At 51.7% G+C, this 16,579-nt stretch overlaps 3 protein-coding genes across 9 annotated transcripts; all 3 read right to left on the minus strand.

The window, feature by feature from the left end:
- Window positions 1–3,307: 3,307 nt before the first annotated feature.
- On the minus strand, window positions 3,308–4,344 carry LOC123107115 (probable leaf thionin). Of its 3 annotated transcripts, none has more exons than XM_044529116.1 (3): window positions 4,058–4,344; window positions 3,876–3,935; window positions 3,308–3,760 (listed from the first exon to the last, which is right to left on the minus strand). In XM_044529116.1, the coding sequence occupies exons 1-3, from the start codon at window positions 4,308–4,310 to the stop codon at window positions 3,660–3,662; spliced, it is 414 nt and encodes a 137-aa protein (XP_044385051.1). In that variant the 5' UTR covers window positions 4,311–4,344; the 3' UTR covers window positions 3,308–3,659. The 3 variants fall into 3 exon arrangements, with proteins under 3 accessions (XP_044385051.1, XP_044385050.1, XP_044385049.1); XM_044529115.1 differs by having other exon boundaries at window positions 3,876–3,941; window positions 4,058–4,343; XM_044529114.1 differs by having other exon boundaries at window positions 3,876–3,944; window positions 4,058–4,343.
- A 4,432-nt stretch (window positions 4,345–8,776) lies between these two features.
- LOC123107116 (probable leaf thionin) lies at window positions 8,777–9,812 on the minus strand. 3 transcript variants are annotated; one of them, XM_044529120.1, is made up of 3 exons: window positions 9,527–9,812; window positions 9,345–9,404; window positions 8,777–9,229 (listed from the first exon to the last, which is right to left on the minus strand). In XM_044529120.1, exons 1-3 carry the CDS (start codon window positions 9,777–9,779, stop codon window positions 9,129–9,131), a joined length of 414 nt encoding a protein of 137 aa, XP_044385055.1. In that variant the 5' UTR covers window positions 9,780–9,812; the 3' UTR covers window positions 8,777–9,128. The 3 variants fall into 3 exon arrangements, with proteins under 3 accessions (XP_044385055.1, XP_044385054.1, XP_044385053.1); XM_044529119.1 differs by having other exon boundaries at window positions 9,345–9,410; XM_044529118.1 differs by having other exon boundaries at window positions 9,345–9,413.
- A 4,433-nt stretch (window positions 9,813–14,245) lies between these two features.
- Window positions 14,246–15,281, minus strand: LOC123107117 (probable leaf thionin). Of its 3 annotated transcripts, none has more exons than XM_044529123.1 (3): window positions 14,996–15,281; window positions 14,814–14,873; window positions 14,246–14,698 (listed from the first exon to the last, which is right to left on the minus strand). In XM_044529123.1, exons 1-3 carry the CDS (start codon window positions 15,246–15,248, stop codon window positions 14,598–14,600), a joined length of 414 nt encoding a protein of 137 aa, XP_044385058.1. In that variant the 5' UTR covers window positions 15,249–15,281; the 3' UTR covers window positions 14,246–14,597. The 3 variants fall into 3 exon arrangements, with proteins under 3 accessions (XP_044385058.1, XP_044385057.1, XP_044385056.1); XM_044529122.1 differs by having other exon boundaries at window positions 14,814–14,879; XM_044529121.1 differs by having other exon boundaries at window positions 14,814–14,882.
- Window positions 15,282–16,579: the final 1,298 nt, after the last annotated feature.

Here is a 16,579-nt window from a genome sequence, read left to right on the forward strand (position 1 = left end):
GGCCCCTTAATCGATATGGCTGTCAAAAGCAGAAAACGCTTCGTTGCTTTCTCGATCTCCTCAGCCGCGGTTCATCTTCCGAAGCGCATTAAATTTCCATCCGCTGGCATGCAGAAGAAGCTGCTATACATTGAGCGGACTAGTACTCCTAGCACAACGCCACAACAGTAGTCCCAGGAAAGAAACCAGCGTCTCGCCGGCCGGATGCAGCGCTGTACCAGCAATGTCGTCGCGACCGAAGGCGGAGCACAGCGTCGACGTTGATCCGGACGCGGAGACCCAGTCCGGGCTGGGCTTGGACGCGTCGCCGACCAACCTCGCCGCTGCTGGGCACGCAGAGCTCAGTGTCCATGGTGCGTCGCTGGCGGAGCACAGCGTGGACGTCGATCCGGACGCGGAGACCCAGTCCGGGCTGGGCTTAGGCGCGCCACTGCCAGACCTCGTCGCTGCTGGGCACGCAGACCTCGGCGTCCATGATGCGCCGCAGGCCGAGCACGACATGAAGGTCGCTCCCGACGCGGAGACCCAGGCGGAGCTGGGCTTGGGCGTCCAGGACATGCAGGTATGTATGCATGCCTTATCCAGGGATCATGGTGATGTTTAGTCGGTGCAGTTAGGCCGGCCATGGTACTTAGCTTTTGTAGGATGAATAGCAAATGATGCATGCTCCACCCTTGTCTTTACATGATGGCTACATGCAGGGCGGCGTGCTGGACGTGGGGCAGGGCATCCTCGCGCATGCCCACGACGTGCTCGACGTCGCGCAGGGCATCCTCGCGCTCGCCCAGGAGGGTCCAGACCTTGGGGCGCTGCTGGACCAGGTGGAGGCTCTCATGGACACCGTCACGGCGCTCGTCGACGACGCCACGGCATTGGTGAACCAGCGACCGGGTGTGCTCGGCAGGGAGGAGGGATTCGTGGTGCCAAGGAGGACTGCATTCGGACTGAAGAGAGTTGAACACGCCAAGATCTAGGGCGTTAGTGTCCGGAGAATTAGGTGGCTGCATCACAACCCTAATGTCCCAACCACCTTGAGCAGCTGCCGCACACACCGCCGGATCATCTGGTCGAACATGTGTCTTGGCATTGTCCTGTTGGATGAAAATAGGCTTGTACCGATCCTCTTGCGGCCACTTCTCCTTGATTGCCGGCAACACCTTCGTGATCAAGTATTCCCGGCTCTTCTCCATGCCGACTTTATCGCATGGCTTGAGCTCCAACGTTCCTCTAGGCCTGTTTGGGCTTCTCCTCTGTGATGGTTTCCACTCAACATAGGGCCAAATTCCAATTTTACCATCAAAAGTACAATTGCCTTGCATATCATATCTTGGCCTAGCAACAGCAGCAAGAAACATGATCTTCTCAATGTGTCCCTTGTTTTTGGCGTGCCTCACGGGGTTCGGCTCGTTAATGCCCAAATAAACCCCCTGGGTTTTCCTTGTACGATAAAACCACTTTTCATCAATATGGACCACATTAAACGAATCCTTGAAGACAGGGTTCTCCGGCATACTAGCGGGTTCTAGGTTTGAAAGGCAATACATGACACGAGCTTTCTTGTTTTCTTCCGCTAGCATAGGCTTGAGCTCGTTGGTGTGTTTGCGTAACTCATGCTCCTTCAAAAGCCTGTGAACGGTGGTCTTCGCCATGTTCAATGCACCGGCAACATCTCTAATTGTTGTTCGATCATTCGGAGGGACGGCGGCTAAAGCATCTGAGTCCAATGTAACACGCTTTCTACCAACTCTGCCCGGCCGCTTGTTGATAACCGCATTCACACCACCTCCTCTCCTACCATTATCCCATATCCGCCGAAGAACCCTAACTGACACTTTATATAGAGCTGATATTTTCTTAGTCACCCCACGTTTCAATGGACCACGTCCATTTATCTCCAAAATGGCCGTATACAGTGAACGCTTTTCGTCATCAGTATGAAATGTCCTTCTTTTCCTATTGGCCATCACATCTGGGAACAAACATAAGAGTAGAATTTTGTTAAACAACAAGTGTGAAAATAAGTGTTCATACATCTGGGAACAAATATAAACATTATAAAAAATACCTATTGCTCATTCTATAAAGTTGCAGGAAATATACATGTGCAAAATCCATCTATGAAACCGATAAAAAAATATACGCACTGTTCCATTGCATATTCGAACTAAAAAATAAGTGTTCATACACAAAGCAAGCAAACCTACTTAGATCGATGATGTTGTTGGTCTCATGATCTTCAGCGTTCTGGTCCGTGCCGTCTCCTTCTTCCTCGACGTGCTGGTCCATGCCATGTCCGTGCTCCTCGCCGTGCTGGTCCATGCCGTGGTCGTCCTCGCCGTGCTGGTCCATGTCGTGGCCGTCCTGGTCGTGCTGGTCCGTACCCTGGCCATCTTCCTCGCCGTTCTGGTCCGTGCCGTGGCCTTCTTCCTCGACGTGCTGGTCCATGTCGTGGCCGCCGTACGCGCCGCCATCGTGAGAACGGAAGGCGCCGCCGTCGTGGGCACCGTACGCGCCGCTGTCGTGTGCATAGTACGCGCCACCGTCGTGGGCACCGTATGCGCCGCTGTCGTGTGCACAGTACGCGCCGCCGTCGTGGGCATCGTACGCGCCGCCGTCGTGTGCACAGTACGCGCCGCCGTCTTCGTGCCTTGTGAACCAACGACTGCCCCGCCAGCCGGACATACTACCACTGGAGGAGCTCGCCACCGACGGCAACCGACCAGCAAGACCGAGACGAAGATGGCGTTCAGCGCCGGACGAGCTACCTATGTCGCGAACGGCAGCGTGTCCTCCCCCGAGGAGCGTGGGGCTGTGCTCGCAGCCTTGTCCACGGCCAGGCGATGAACCTATGGATGCAGGAAAACGCCCACACCGGCGTACACGCCCGGAAAGACCGAGGCGTAGCTGGCCTTGCCCGCAGCCGGCATGACCAAGACCTGGCCGGCCTTGCCCGCGGCCGTTGCCGGCTTTGTGGCCGATGTAGAAACATATAATAAGTTCAGGCAATCACCGGAGCCTCTCCGGTTTACTAAATACTACTCCCTCCCTCCGTTCACCATTATAGGATGTTCTAACTTTTTTCTGAAACAGATGTATATAGCCGTATTTTAGTGTATTTGTTCACTCATTTCAGTCCATATGTAGTCCATATTGAAATATAAAAATATCTTAATAGTGAACGGAGGGAGTAGAAGATAAGGTTTAGAAGTGCTCCTCTACTGAGTATGAACGAAGTAAATTATGGAACTCGCGGCGGATCTTCCTCAAGTATGTACAGATATAAATAAAAGATTGACGTGGGATCTCAGTGCATTTTATTTTCTTGATCAAAAGAGAGGCCCCCCTCTCCGATTTCACTAAGAGAAACCAAGGTTCACAGCTACTACTAGGGTTTTTGTTACCCCGCACACGACATACTATCTTACATGACCGGGGATTACGACGAACCCCAGCCCAGCACCTCAAAAGGATCGTGCAAGATCTGAAAATGAAAGCAGAGCACCCACACAACACTTCAGACACAGCATACAGTAGTTGGAAGCAAAGCCTAGCACATCATAGCTAAAGCAAGAACTAGATAACGGCTGAGGCAGCAGCAACGACGAAGAAGGTAAGCCACTGGGAAGACGATCGGGACCTCAGCGCATGCTCATACATGATCAAGCATCGACGGATGCAATGTTGGTGGCATCGTTGCAGAACCGGCCGCACGCATCGCCGCAGCGCCCCACGCCGACTTTCGTGTCTTCGCCAAGCTCAGCTGATGACAAGATCAAGATATGTGCAATGCTCATTCCAAACCGAAAAAAAAACTTTTCCCTCTTATGATAAATTGAAAGTTATATATACAGATGATGAGTTAATTCAGATACTACCTGAATTGACGTTGTCACAGACTGAGAGCCTACATCCTAATTTGCAGTACTCAATGGCGTCTGGTTCTTCTTCCGCAACAGCAGGAGCAAGCATTAGTCAACCAGCCGTTAATTGCAATTTCTATGCATCTGGGAGCAAAATGATGTAGAGAAAACAGGAAGGGTGGCTTGGGTTCACGTACCAGCTGAACCGGGGAGAAGGTTGAGCTTAGGGTATTCCCTGGGGCATGTGCTGTCCCTTGTGAGCACACAGCCACACATTTTTGAGCAGGGAGTACTGGGGTGCACAAGAAGGCACACGTTGTAACAGTTTCTTGACCTGGTGTCTCTGCAGCAGCTCTTGCCCTCTGCTACTTGGATTTGTCCCTGGACAAGCAGTCCCAGTATCAGTATGAGTGCACACATGATCACGCTCTTGAAATGCTTGCTCTCCATGGCTGCCTTCCCTGCTGCGAAAACGCACAGGAACAAGACTCGTATATATGGCCCCAATTTATAGGAGACGATGCTCCGCATGGGCAGTAATTGTTGAGAAGTGATATGCATGAATGAGCCGTGCTCCGCTGAGAGCCACGTACACGGTTGAGATCGTCTACGTGTGCGCTGCGTGCCCTAGGCGATTATGCGGTGCCCGCTAACTCCTACCTGCCTCGTGCATTAAGTTTTCACGTGCAGCTCTTGTGCCATGGCCGACTAGGATGTTTTTAGGTGTATTTTACTTTACTCTTGTGTTATGGACAGATACGTGGCCACTCGACCGGTTGTCCTCGTCGACGGTACCTCGCCCAGAAGATGCCTACTCTCCATCCTCATTAGCTTCCGTGTTCTTCTTCTTTTTTCTTTTCTCTTATTTATTTTTCAAGAAAACTTCCGATATATTCATCTGCAATCATGGCACTACAACAAACATCTTAAATAATAAAAATTATATCCAGATCCGTAGACCACCTAGCGACGACTACAAGCATTGAAGCGAGCTGAAGACGCGCCGCCGTCATTGCCCCTCCCTTGCAGGAGCTGGACAAAACTTGTTCTAGTAGACAGTCGAAAAATCGTCGTACTAAGGCAACCGCCGCCGATGAAGAGAGTAGTGTAGATCGAAAGAATTCAATCTGAAAACACATGAACATAGACGAACTATGATCAGATCCGAGCATATCCAGCAAGAACAGATCCGCCGGAGACACACCTCCACATGCCCATCGATGATGCTAGACACACCATCGGGAGGGCAGGCTGGGAGAACCTTATTCCATCTTCAGGGAGCTGTTGTCGTCTCGTCTTCTTGAATAGGACACAAACTCTAACAAAATACGAAGGAACAACTGAAAACAAAGCCCTTCCCCGACAAGGGCCGAGATCCACCACACCACCATGGCCCTAAAACCATCGCAGACGACACGTACCGACGGCAGTACCAGCAGGAGGTGGGGGAACCCTAGACCAGCAATTTTGTGGCCCAAGTTAGCACCTAGGAAAAATTCTTCTTCTACTACTTCTTCTCTCTTAGGCTGCCCGTAATGGAAGTATCATACTCCCTCCGTCCGGGTTTATTGGGCCCCTGGGCGGAGGGAGCTCGTCCGCTCTTATTAGGCCCCTTAATCGATATGGCTGCCAAAAGCAGAAAACGCTTCGTTGCTTTCTCGATCTCCTCAGCCGCGGTTCATCTTCCGAAGCGCATTAAATTTCCATCCGCTGGCATGCAGAAGAAGCTGCTATACATTGAGCGGACTAGTACTCCTAGCACAACGCCACAACAGTAGTCCCAGGAAAGAAACCAGCGTCTCGCCGGCCGGATGCAGCGCTGTACCAGCAATGTCGTCGCGACCGAAGGCGGAGCACAGCGTCGACGTTGATCCGGACGCGGAGACCCAGTCCGGGCTGGGCTTGGACGCGTCGCCGACCAACCTCGCCGCTGCTGGGCACGCAGAGCTCGGTGTCCATGGTGCGTCGCTGGCGGAGCACAGCGTGGACGTCGATCCGGACGCGGAGACCCAGTCCGGGCTGGGCTTAGGCGCGCCACTGCCAGACCTCGTCGCTGCTGGGCACGCAGACCTCGGCGTCCATGATGCGCCGCAGGCCGAGCACGACATGAAGGTCGCTCCCGACGCGGAGACCCAGGCGGAGCTGGGCTTGGGCGTCCAGGACATGCAGGTATGTATGCATGCCTTATCCAGGGATCATGGTGATGTTTAGTCGGTGCAGTTAGGCCGGCCATGGTACTTAGCTTTTGTAGGATGAATAGCAAACGATGCATGCTCCACCCTTGTCTTTACATGATGGCTACATGCAGGGCGGCGTGCTGGACGTGGGGCAGGGCATCCTCGCGCATGCCCACGACGTGCTCGACGTCGCGCAGGGCATCCTCGCGCTCGCCCAGGAGGGTCCAGACCTTGGGGCGCTGCTGGACCAGGTGGAGGCTCTCATGGACACCGTCACGGCGCTCGTCGACGACGCCACGGCATTGGTGAACCAGCGACCGGGTGTGCTCGGCAGGGAGGAGGGATTCGTGGTGCCAAGGAGGACTGCATTCGGACTGAAGAGAGTTGAACACGCCAAGATCTAGGGCGTTAGTGTCCGGAGAATTAGGTGGCTGCATCACAACCCTAATGTCCCAACCACCTTGAGCAGCTGCCGCACACACCGCCGGATCATCTGGTCGAACATGTGTCTTGGCATTGTCCTGTTGGATGAAAATAGGCTTGTACCGATCCTCTTGCGGCCACTTCTCCTTGATTGCCGGCAACACCTTCGTGATCAAGTATTCCCGGCTCTTCTCCATGCCGACTTTATCGCATGGCTTGAGCTCCAACGTTCCTCTAGGCCTGTTTGGGCTTCTCCTCTGTGATGGTTTCCACTCAACATAGGGCCAAATTCCAATTTTACCATCAAAAGTACAATTGCCTTGCATATCATATCTTGGCCTAGCAACAGCAGCAAGAAACATGATCTTCTCAATGTGTCCCTTGTTTTTGGCGTGCCTCACGGGGTTCGGCTCGTTAATGCCCAAATAAACCCCCTGGGTTTTCCTTGTACGATAAAACCACTTTTCATCAATATGGACCACATTAAACGAATCCTTGAAGACAGGGTTCTCCGGCATACTAGCGGGTTCTAGGTTTGAAAGGCAATACATGACACGAGCTTTCTTGTTTTCTTCCGCTAGCATAGGCTTGAGCTCGTTGGTGTGTTTGCGTAACTCATGCTCCTTCAAAAGCCTGTGAACGGTGGTCTTCGCCATGTTCAATGCACCGGCAACATCTCTAATTGTTGTTCGATCATTCGGAGGGACGGCGGCTAAAGCATCTGAGTCCAATGTAACACGCTTTCTACCAACTCTGCCCGGCCGCTTGTTGATAACCGCATTCACACCACCTCCTCTCCTACCATTATCCCATATCCGCCGAAGAACCCTAACTGACACTTTATATAGAGCTGATATTTTCTTAGTCACCCCACGTTTCAATGGACCACGTCCATTTATCTCCAAAATGGCCGTATACAGTGAACGCTTTTCGTCATCAGTATGAAATGTCCTTCTTTTCCTATTGGCCATCACATCTGGGAACAAACATAAGAGTAGAATTTTGTTAAACAACAAGTGTGAAAATAAGTGTTCATACATCTGGGAACAAATATAAACATTATAAAAAAATACCTATTGCTCATTCTGTAAAGTTGCAGGAAATATACATGTGCAAAATCCATCTATGAAACCGATAAAAAAATATACGCACTGTTCCATTGCATATTCGAACTAAAAAATAAGTGTTCATACACAAAGCAAGCAAACCTACTTAGATCGATGATGTTGTTGGTCTCATGATCTTCAGCGTTCTGGTCCGTGCCGTCTCCTTCTTCCTCGACGTGCTGGTCCATGCCATGTCCGTGCTCCTCGCCGTGCTGGTCCATGCCGTGGTCGTCCTCGCCGTGCTGGTCCATGTCGTGGCCGTCCTGGCCGTGCTGGTCCGTACCCTGGCCATCTTCCTCGCCGTTCTGGTCCGTGCCGTGGCCTTCTTCCTCGACGTGCTGGTCCATGTCGTGGCCGCCGTACGCGCCGCCATCGTGAGAACGGAAGGCGCCGCCGTCGTGGGCACCGTACGCGCCGCTGTCGTGTGCATAGTACGCGCCACCGTCGTGGGCACCGTATGCGCCGCTGTCGTGTGCACAGTACGCGCCGCCGTCGTGGGCATCGTACGCGCCGCCGTCGTGTGCACAGTACGCGCCGCCGTCTTCGTGCCTTGTGAACCAACGACTGCCCCGCCAGCCGGACATACTACCACTGGAGGAGCTCGCCACCGACGGCAACCGACCAGCAAGACCGAGACGAAGATGGCGTTCAGCGCCGGACGAGCTACCTATGTCGCGAACGGCAGCGTGTCCTCCCCCGAGGAGCGTGGGGCTGTGCTCGCAGCCTTGTCCACGGCCAGGCGATGAACCTATGGATGCAGGAAAACGCCCACACCGGCGTACACGCCCGGAAAGACCGAGGCGTAGCTGGCCTTGCCCGCAGCCGGCATGACCAAGACCTGGCCGGCCTTGCCCGCGGCCGTTGCCGGCTTTGTGGCCGATGTAGAAACATATAATAAGTTCAGGCAATCACCGGAGCCTCTCCGGTTTACTAAATACTACTCCCTCCCTCCGTTCACCATTATAGGATGTTCTAACTTTTTTCTGAAACAGATGTATATAGCCGTATTTTAGTGTATTTGTTCACTCATTTCAGTCCATATGTAGTCCATATTGAAATATAAAAAATATCTTAATAGTGAACGGAGGGAGTAGAAGATAAGGTTTAGAAGTGCTCCTCTACTGAGTATGAACGAAGTAAATTATGGAACTCGCGGCGGATCTTCCTCAAGTATGTACAGATATAAATAAAAGATTGACGTGGGATCTCAGTGCATTTTATTTTCTTGATCAAAAGAGAGGCCCCCCTCTCCGATTTCACTAAGAGAAACCAAGGTTCACAGCTACTACTAGGGTTTTTGTTACCCCGCACACGACATACTATCTTACATGACCGGGGATTACGACGAACCCCAGCCCAGCACCTCAAAAGGATCGTGCAAGATCTGAAAATGAAAGCAGAGCACCCACACAACACTTCAGACACAGCATACAGTAGTTGGAAGCAAAGCCTAGCACATCATAGCTAAAGCAAGAACTAGATAACGGCTGAGGCAGCAGCAACGACGAAGAAGGTAAGCCACTGGGAAGACGATCGGGACCTCAGCGCATGCTCATACATGATCAAGCATCGACGGATGCAATGTTGGTGGCATCGTTGCAGAACCGGCCGCACGCATCGCCGCAGCGCCCCACGCCGACTTTCGTGTCTTCGCCAAGCTCAGCTGATGACAAGATCAAGATATGTGCAATGCTCATTCCAAACCGAAAAAAAAACTTTTCCCTCTTATGATAAATTGAAAGTTATATATACAGATGATGAGTTAATTCAGATACTACCTGAATTGACGTTGTCACAGACTGAGAGCCTACATCCTAATTTGCAGTACTCAATGGCGTCTGGTTCTTCTTCCGCAACAGCAGGAGCAAGCATTAGTCAACCAGCCGTTAATTGCAATTTCTATGCATCTGGGAGCAAAATGATGTAGAGAAAACAGGAAGGGTGGCTTGGGTTCACGTACCAGCTGAACCGGGGAGAAGGTTGAGCTTAGGGTATTCCCTGGGGCATGTGCTGTCCCTTGTGAGCACACAGCCACACATTTTTGAGCAGGGAGTACTGGGGTGCACAAGAAGGCACACGTTGTAACAGTTTCTTGACCTGGTGTCTCTGCAGCAGCTCTTGCCCTCTGCTACTTGGATTTGTCCCTGGACAAGCAGTCCCAGTATCAGTATGAGTGCACACATGATCACGCTCTTGAAATGCTTGCTCTCCATGGCTGCCTTCCCTGCTGCGAAAACGCACAGGAACAAGACTCGTATATATGGCCCCAATTTATAGGAGACGATGCTCCGCATGGGCAGTAATTGTTGAGAAGTGATATGCATGAATGAGCCGTGCTCCGCTGAGAGCCACGTACACGGTTGAGATCGTCTACGTGTGTGCTGCGTGCCCTAGGCGATTATGCGGTGCCCGCTAACTCCTACCTGCCTCGTGCATTAAGTTTTCACGTGCAGCTCTTGTGCCATGGCCGACTAGGATGTTTTTAGGTGTATTTTACTTTACTCTTGTGTTATGGACAGATACGTGGCCACTCGACCGGTTGTCCTCGTCGACGGTACCTCGCCCAGAAGATGCCTACTCTCCATCCTCATTAGCTTCCGTGTTCTTCTTCTTTTTTCTTTTCTCTTATTTATTTTTCAAGAAAACTTCCGATATATTCATCTGCAATCATGGCACTACAACAAACATCTTAAATAATAAAAATTATATCCAGATCCGTAGACCACCTAGCGACGACTACAAGCATTGAAGCGAGCTGAAGACGCGCCGCCGTCATTGCCCCTCCCTTGCAGGAGCTGGACAAAACTTGTTCTAGTAGACAGTCGAAAAATCGTCGTACTAAGGCAACCGCCGCCGATGAAGAGAGTAGTGTAGATCGAAAGAATTCAATCTGAAAACACATGAACATAGACGAACTATGATCAGATCCGAGCATATCCAGCAAGAACAGATCCGCCGGAGACACACCTCCACATGCCCATCGATGATGCTAGACACACCATCGGGAGGGCAGGCTGGGAGAACCTTATTCCATCTTCAGGGAGCTGTTGTCGTCTCGTCTTCTTGAATAGGACACAAACTCTAACAAAATACGAAGGAACAACTGAAAACAAAGCCCTTCCCCGACAAGGGCCGAGATCCACCACACCACCATGGCCCTAAAACCATCGCAGACGACACGTACCGACGGCAGTACCAGCAGGAGGTGGGGGAACCCTAGACCAGCAATTTTGTGGCCCAAGTTAGCACCTAGGAAAAATTCTTCTTCTACTACTTCTTCTCTCTTAGGCTGCCCGTAATGGAAGTATCATACTCCCTCTGTCCGGGTTTATTGGGCCCCTGGGCGGAGGGAGCTCGTCCGCTCTTATTAGGCCCCTTAATCGATATGGCTGCCAAAAGCAGAAAACGCTTCGTTGCTTTCTCGATCTCCTCAGCCGCGGTTCATCTTCCGAAGCGCATTAAATTTCCATCCGCTGGCATGCAGAAGAAGCTGCTATACATTGAGCGGACTAGTACTCCTAGCACAACGCCACAACAGTAGTCCCAGGAAAGAAACCAGCGTCTCGCCGGCCGGATGCAGCGCTGTACCAGCAATGTCGTCGCGACCGAAGGCGGAGCACAGCGTCGACGTTGATCCGGACGCGGAGACCCAGTCCGGGCTGGGCTTGGACGCGTCGCCGACCAACCTCGCCGCTACTGGGCACGCAGAGCTCGGTGTCCATGATGCGTCGCTGGCGGAGCACAGCGTGGACGTCGATCCGGACGCGGAGACCCAGTCCGGGCTGGGCTTAGGCGCGCCACTGCCAGACCTCGTCGCTGCTGGGCACGCAGACCTCAGCGTCCATGATGCGCCGCAGGCCGAGCACGACATGAAGGTCGCTCCTGATGCGGAGACCCAGGCGGAGCTGGGCTTGGGCGTCCAGGACATGCAGGTATGTATGCATGCCTTATCCAGGGATCATGGTGATGTTTAGTCGGTGCAGTTAGGCCGGCCATGGTACTTAGCTTTTGTAGGATGAATAGCAAACGATGCATGCTCCACCCTTGTCTTTACATGATGGCTACATGCAGGGCGGCGTGCTGGACGTGGGGCAGGGCATCCTCGCGCATGCCCACGACGTGCTCGACGTCGCGCAGGGCATCCTCGCGCTCGCCCAGGAGGGTCCAGACCTTGGGGCGCTGCTGGACCAGGTGGAGGCTCTCATGGACACCGTCACGGCGCTCGTCGACGACGCCACGGCATTGGTGAACCAGCGACCGGGTGTGCTCGGCAGGGAGGAGGGATTCGTGGTGCCAAGGAGGACTGCATTCGGACTGAAGAGAGTTGAACACGCCAAGATCTAGGGCGTTAGTGTCCGGAGAATTAGGTGGCTGCATCACAACCCTAATGTCCCAACCACCTTGAGCAGCTGCCGCACACACCGCCGGATCATCTGGTCGAACATGTGTCTTGGCATTGTCCTGTTGGATGAAAATAGGCTTGTACCGATCCTCTTGCGGCCACTTCTCCTTGATTGCCGGCAACACCTTCGTGATCAAGTATTCCCGGCTCTTCTCCATGCCGACTTTATCGCATGGCTTGAGCTCCAACGTTCCTCTAGGCCTGTTTGGGCTTCTCCTCTGTGATGGTTTCCACTCAACATAGGGCCAAATTCCAATTTTACCATCAAAAGTACAATTGCCTTGCATATCATATCTTGGCCTAGCAACAGCAGCAAGAAACATGATCTTCTCAATGTGTCCCTTGTTTTTGGCGTGCCTCACGGGGTTCGGCTCGTTAATGCCCAAATAAACCCCCTGGGTTTTCCTTGTACGATAAAACCACTTTTCATCAATATGGACCACATTAAACGAATCCTTGAAGACAGGGTTCTCCGGCATACTAGCGGGTTCTAGGTTTGAAAGGCAATACATGACACGAGCTTTCTTGTTTTCTTCCGCTAGCATAGGCTTGAGCTCGTTGGTGTGTTTGCGTAACTCATGCTCCTTCAAAAGCCTGTGAACGGTGGTCTTCGCCATGTTCAATGCACCGGCAACATCTCTAATTGTTGTTCGATCATTCGGAGGGACGGCGGCTAAAGCATCTGAGTCCAATGTAACACGCTTTCTACCAACTCTGCCCGGCCGCTTGTTGATAACCGCATTCACACCACCTCCTCTCCTACCATTATCCCATATCCGCCGAAGAACCCTAACTGACACTTTATATAGAGCTGATATTTTCTTAGTCACCCCACGTTTCAATGGACCACGTCCATTTATCTCCAAAATGGCCGTATACAGTGAACGCTTTTCGTCATCAGTATGAAATGTCCTTCTTTTCCTATTGGCCATCACATCTGGGAACAAACATAAGAGTAGAATTTTGTTAAACAACAAGTGTGAAAATAAGTGTTCATACATCTGGGAACAAATATAAACATTATAAAAAAATACCTATTGCTCATTCTGTAAAGTTGCAGGAAATATACATGTGCAAAATCCATCTATGAAACCGATAAAAAAATATACGTACTGTTCCATTGCATATTCGAACTAAAAAATAAGTGTTCATACACAAAGCAAGCAAACCTACTTAGATCGATGATGTTGTTGGTCTCATGATCTTCAGCGTTCTGGTCCGTGCCGTCTCCTTCTTCCTCGACGTGCTGGTCCATGCCATGTCCGTGCTCCTCGCCGTGCTGGTCCATGCCGTGGTCGTCCTCGCCGTGCTGGTCCATGTCGTGGCCGTCCTGGCCGTGCTGGTCCGTACCCTGGCCATCTTCCTCGCCGTTCTGGTCCGTGCCGTGGCCTTCTTCCTCGACGTGCTGGTCCATGTCGTGGCCGCCGTACGCGCCGCCATCGTGAGAACGGAAGGCGCCGCCGTCGTGGGCACCGTACGCGCCGCTGTCGTGTGCATAGTACGCGCCACCGTCGTGGGCACCGTATGCGCCGCTGTCGTGTGCACAGTACGCGCCGCCGTCGTGGGCATCGTACGCGCCGCCGTCGTGTGCACAGTACGCGCCGCCGTCTTCGTGCCTTGTGAACCAACGACTGCCCCGCCAGCCGGACATACTACCACTGGAGGAGCTCGCCACCGACGGCAACCGACCAGCAAGACCGAGACGAAGATGGCGTTCAGCGCCGGACGAGCTACCTATGTCGCGAACGGCAGCGTGTCCTCCCCCGAGGAGCGCGGGGCTGTGCTCGCAGCCTTGTCCACGGCCAGGCGATGAACCTATGGATGCAGGAAAACGCCCACACCGGCGTACACGCCCGGAAAGACCGAGGCGTAGCTGGCCTTGCCCGCAGCCGGCATGACCAAGACCTGGCCGGCCTTGCCCGCGGCCGTTGCCGGCTTTGTGGCCGATGTAGAAACATATAATAAGTTCAGGCAATCACCGGAGCCTCTCCGGTTTACTAAATACTACTCCCTCCCTCCGTTCACCATTATAGGATGTTCTAACTTTTTTCTGAAACAGATGTATATAGCCGTATTTTAGTGTATTTGTTCACTCATTTCAGTCCATATGTAGTCCATATTGAAATATAAAAAATATCTTAATAGTGAACGGAGGGAGTAGAAGATAAGGTTTAGAAGTGCTCCTCTACTGAGTATGAACGAAGTAAATTATGGAACTCGCGGCGGATCTTCCTCAAGTATGTACAGATATAAATAAAAGATTGACGTGGGATCTCAGTGCATTTTATTTTCTTGATCAAAAGAGAGGCCCCCCTCTCCGATTTCACTAAGAGAAACCAAGGTTCACAGCTACTACTAGGGTTTTTGTTACCCCGCACACGACATACTATCTTACATGACCGGGGATTACGACGAACCCCAGCCCAACACCTCAAAAGGATCGTGCAAGATCTCAAAATAAAAGCAGAGCACCCACACAACACTTCAGACACAGCATACAGTAGTTGGAAGCAAAGCCTAGCACATCATAGCTAAAGCAAGAACTAGATAATGGCTGAGGCAGCAGCAACGACGAAGAAGGTAAGCCACTGGGAAGACGATCGGGACCTCAGCGCATGCTCATACATGATCAAGCATCGACGGATGCAATGTTGGTGGCATCGTTGCAGAACCGGCCGCACGCATCGCCGCAGCGCCCCACGCCGACTTTCGTGTCTTCGCCAAGCTCAGCTGATGACAAGATCAAGATATGTGCAATGCTCATTCCAAACCGAAAAAAAAACTTTTCCCTCTTATGATAAATTGAAAGTTATATATACAGATGATGAGTTAATTCAGATACTACCTGAATTGACGTTGTCACAGACTGAGAGCCTACATCCTAATTTGCAGTACTCAATGGCGTCTGGTTCTTCTTCCGCAACAGCAGGAGCAAGCATTAGTCAACCAGCCGTTAATTGCAATTTCTATGCATCTGGGAGCAAAATGATGTAGAGAAAACAGGAAGGGTGGCTTGGGTTCACGTACCAGCTGAACCGGGGAGAAGGTTGAGCTTAGGGTATTCCCTGGGGCATGTGCTGTCCCTTGTGAGCACACAGCCACACATTTTTGAGCAGGGAGTACTTGGGTGCACAAGAAGGCACACGTTGTAACAGTTTCTTGACCTGGTGTCTCTGCAGCAGCTCTTGCCCTCTGCTACTTGGATTTGTCCCTGGACAAGCAGTCCCAGTATCAGTATGAGTGCACACATGATCACGCTCTTGAAATGCTTGCTCTCCATGGCTGCCTTCCCTGCTGCGAAAACGCACAGGAACAAGACTCGTATATATGGCCCCAATTTATAGGAGACGATGCTCCGCATGGGCAGTAATTGTTGAGAAGTGATATGCATGAATGAGCCGTGCTCCGCTGAGAGCCACGTACACGGTTGAGATCGTCTACATGTGCGCTGCGTGCCCTAGGCGATTATGCGGTGCCCGCTAACTCCTACCTGCCTCGTGCATTAAGTTTTCACGTGCAGCTCTTGTGCCATGGCCGACTAGGATGTTTTTAGGTGTATTTTACTTTACTCTTGTGTTATGGACAGATACGTGGCCACTCGACCGGTTGTCATCGTCGACGGTACCTCGCCCAGAAGATGCCTACTCTCCATCCTCATTAGCTTCCGTGTTCTTCTTCTTTTTTCTTTTCTCTTATTTATTTTTCAAGAAAACTTCCGATATATTCATCTGCAATCATGGCACTACAACAAACATCTTAAATAATAAAAATTATATCCAGATCCGTAGACCACCTAGCGACGACTACAAGCATTGAAGCGAGCTGAAGACGCGCCGCCGTCATTGCCCCTCCCTTGCAGGAGCTGGACAAAACTTGTTCTAGTAGACAGTCGAAAAATCGTCGTACTAAGGAAACCGCCGCCGATGAAGAGAGTAGTGTAGATCGAAAGAATTCAATCTGAAAACACATGAACATAGACGAACTATGATCAGATCCGAGCATATCCAGCAAGAACAGATCCGCCGGAGACACACCTCCACATGCCCATCGATGATGCTAGACACACCATCGGGAGGGCAGGCTGGGAGAACCTTATTCCATCTTCAGGGAGCTGTTGTCATCTCGTCTTCTTGAATAGGACACAAACTCTAACAAAATACGAAGGAACAACTGAAAACAAAGCCCTTCCCCGACAAGGGCCGAGATCCACCACACCACCATGGCCCTAAAACCATCGCAGACGACACGTACCGACGGCAGTACCAGCAGGAGGTGGGGGAACCCTAGACCAGCAATTTTGTGGCCCAAGTTAGCACCTAGGAAAAATTCTTCTTCTACTACTTCTTCTCTCTTAGGCTGCCCGTAATGGAAGTATCATACTCCCTCCGTCCGGGTTTATTGGGCCCCTGGGCGGAGGGAGCTCGTCCGCTCTTATTAGGCCCCTTAATCGATATGGCTGCCAAAAGCAGAAAACGCTTCGTTGCTTTCTCGATCTCCTCAGCCGCGGTTCATCTTCCGAAGCGCATTAAATTTCCATCCGCTGGCATGCAGAAGAAGCTGCTATACATTGAGCGGACTAGTACTCCTAGCACAACGCCACAACAGTAGTCC

Source organism: Triticum aestivum, chromosome 5A (assembly GCF_018294505.1).
Source record: "Triticum aestivum cultivar Chinese Spring chromosome 5A, IWGSC CS RefSeq v2.1, whole genome shotgun sequence".
NCBI lineage: Eukaryota > Viridiplantae > Streptophyta > Magnoliopsida > Poales > Poaceae > Triticum > Triticum aestivum.

Bases quoted from the DNA above. Each gene is read 5' to 3' on its own strand.
- LOC123107116 (XM_044529118.1), bottom strand. From the start codon at position 9,779: ATGGAGAGCAAGCATTTCAAGAGCGTGATCATGTGTGCACTCATACTG. The intron at 9,414-9,526 runs GTACGTGAACCC...CTGTTGCGGAAG, and splicing joins CCTTCTCCCCGGTTCAGCTG to AAGAACCAGACGCCATTGAG. The intron at 9,230-9,344 runs GTAGTATCTGAA...TCTTGTCATCAG, and splicing joins CTGTGACAACGTCAATTCAG to CTGAGCTTGGCGAAGACACG.
- LOC123107117 (XM_044529121.1), bottom strand. From the start codon at position 15,248: ATGGAGAGCAAGCATTTCAAGAGCGTGATCATGTGTGCACTCATACTG. The intron at 14,883-14,995 runs GTACGTGAACCC...CTGTTGCGGAAG, and splicing joins CCTTCTCCCCGGTTCAGCTG to AAGAACCAGACGCCATTGAG. The intron at 14,699-14,813 runs GTAGTATCTGAA...TCTTGTCATCAG, and splicing joins CTGTGACAACGTCAATTCAG to CTGAGCTTGGCGAAGACACG.
- LOC123107115 (XM_044529114.1), bottom strand. From the start codon at position 4,310: ATGGAGAGCAAGCATTTCAAGAGCGTGATCATGTGTGCACTCATACTG. The intron at 3,945-4,057 runs GTACGTGAACCC...CTGTTGCGGAAG, and splicing joins CCTTCTCCCCGGTTCAGCTG to AAGAACCAGACGCCATTGAG. The intron at 3,761-3,875 runs GTAGTATCTGAA...TCTTGTCATCAG, and splicing joins CTGTGACAACGTCAATTCAG to CTGAGCTTGGCGAAGACACG.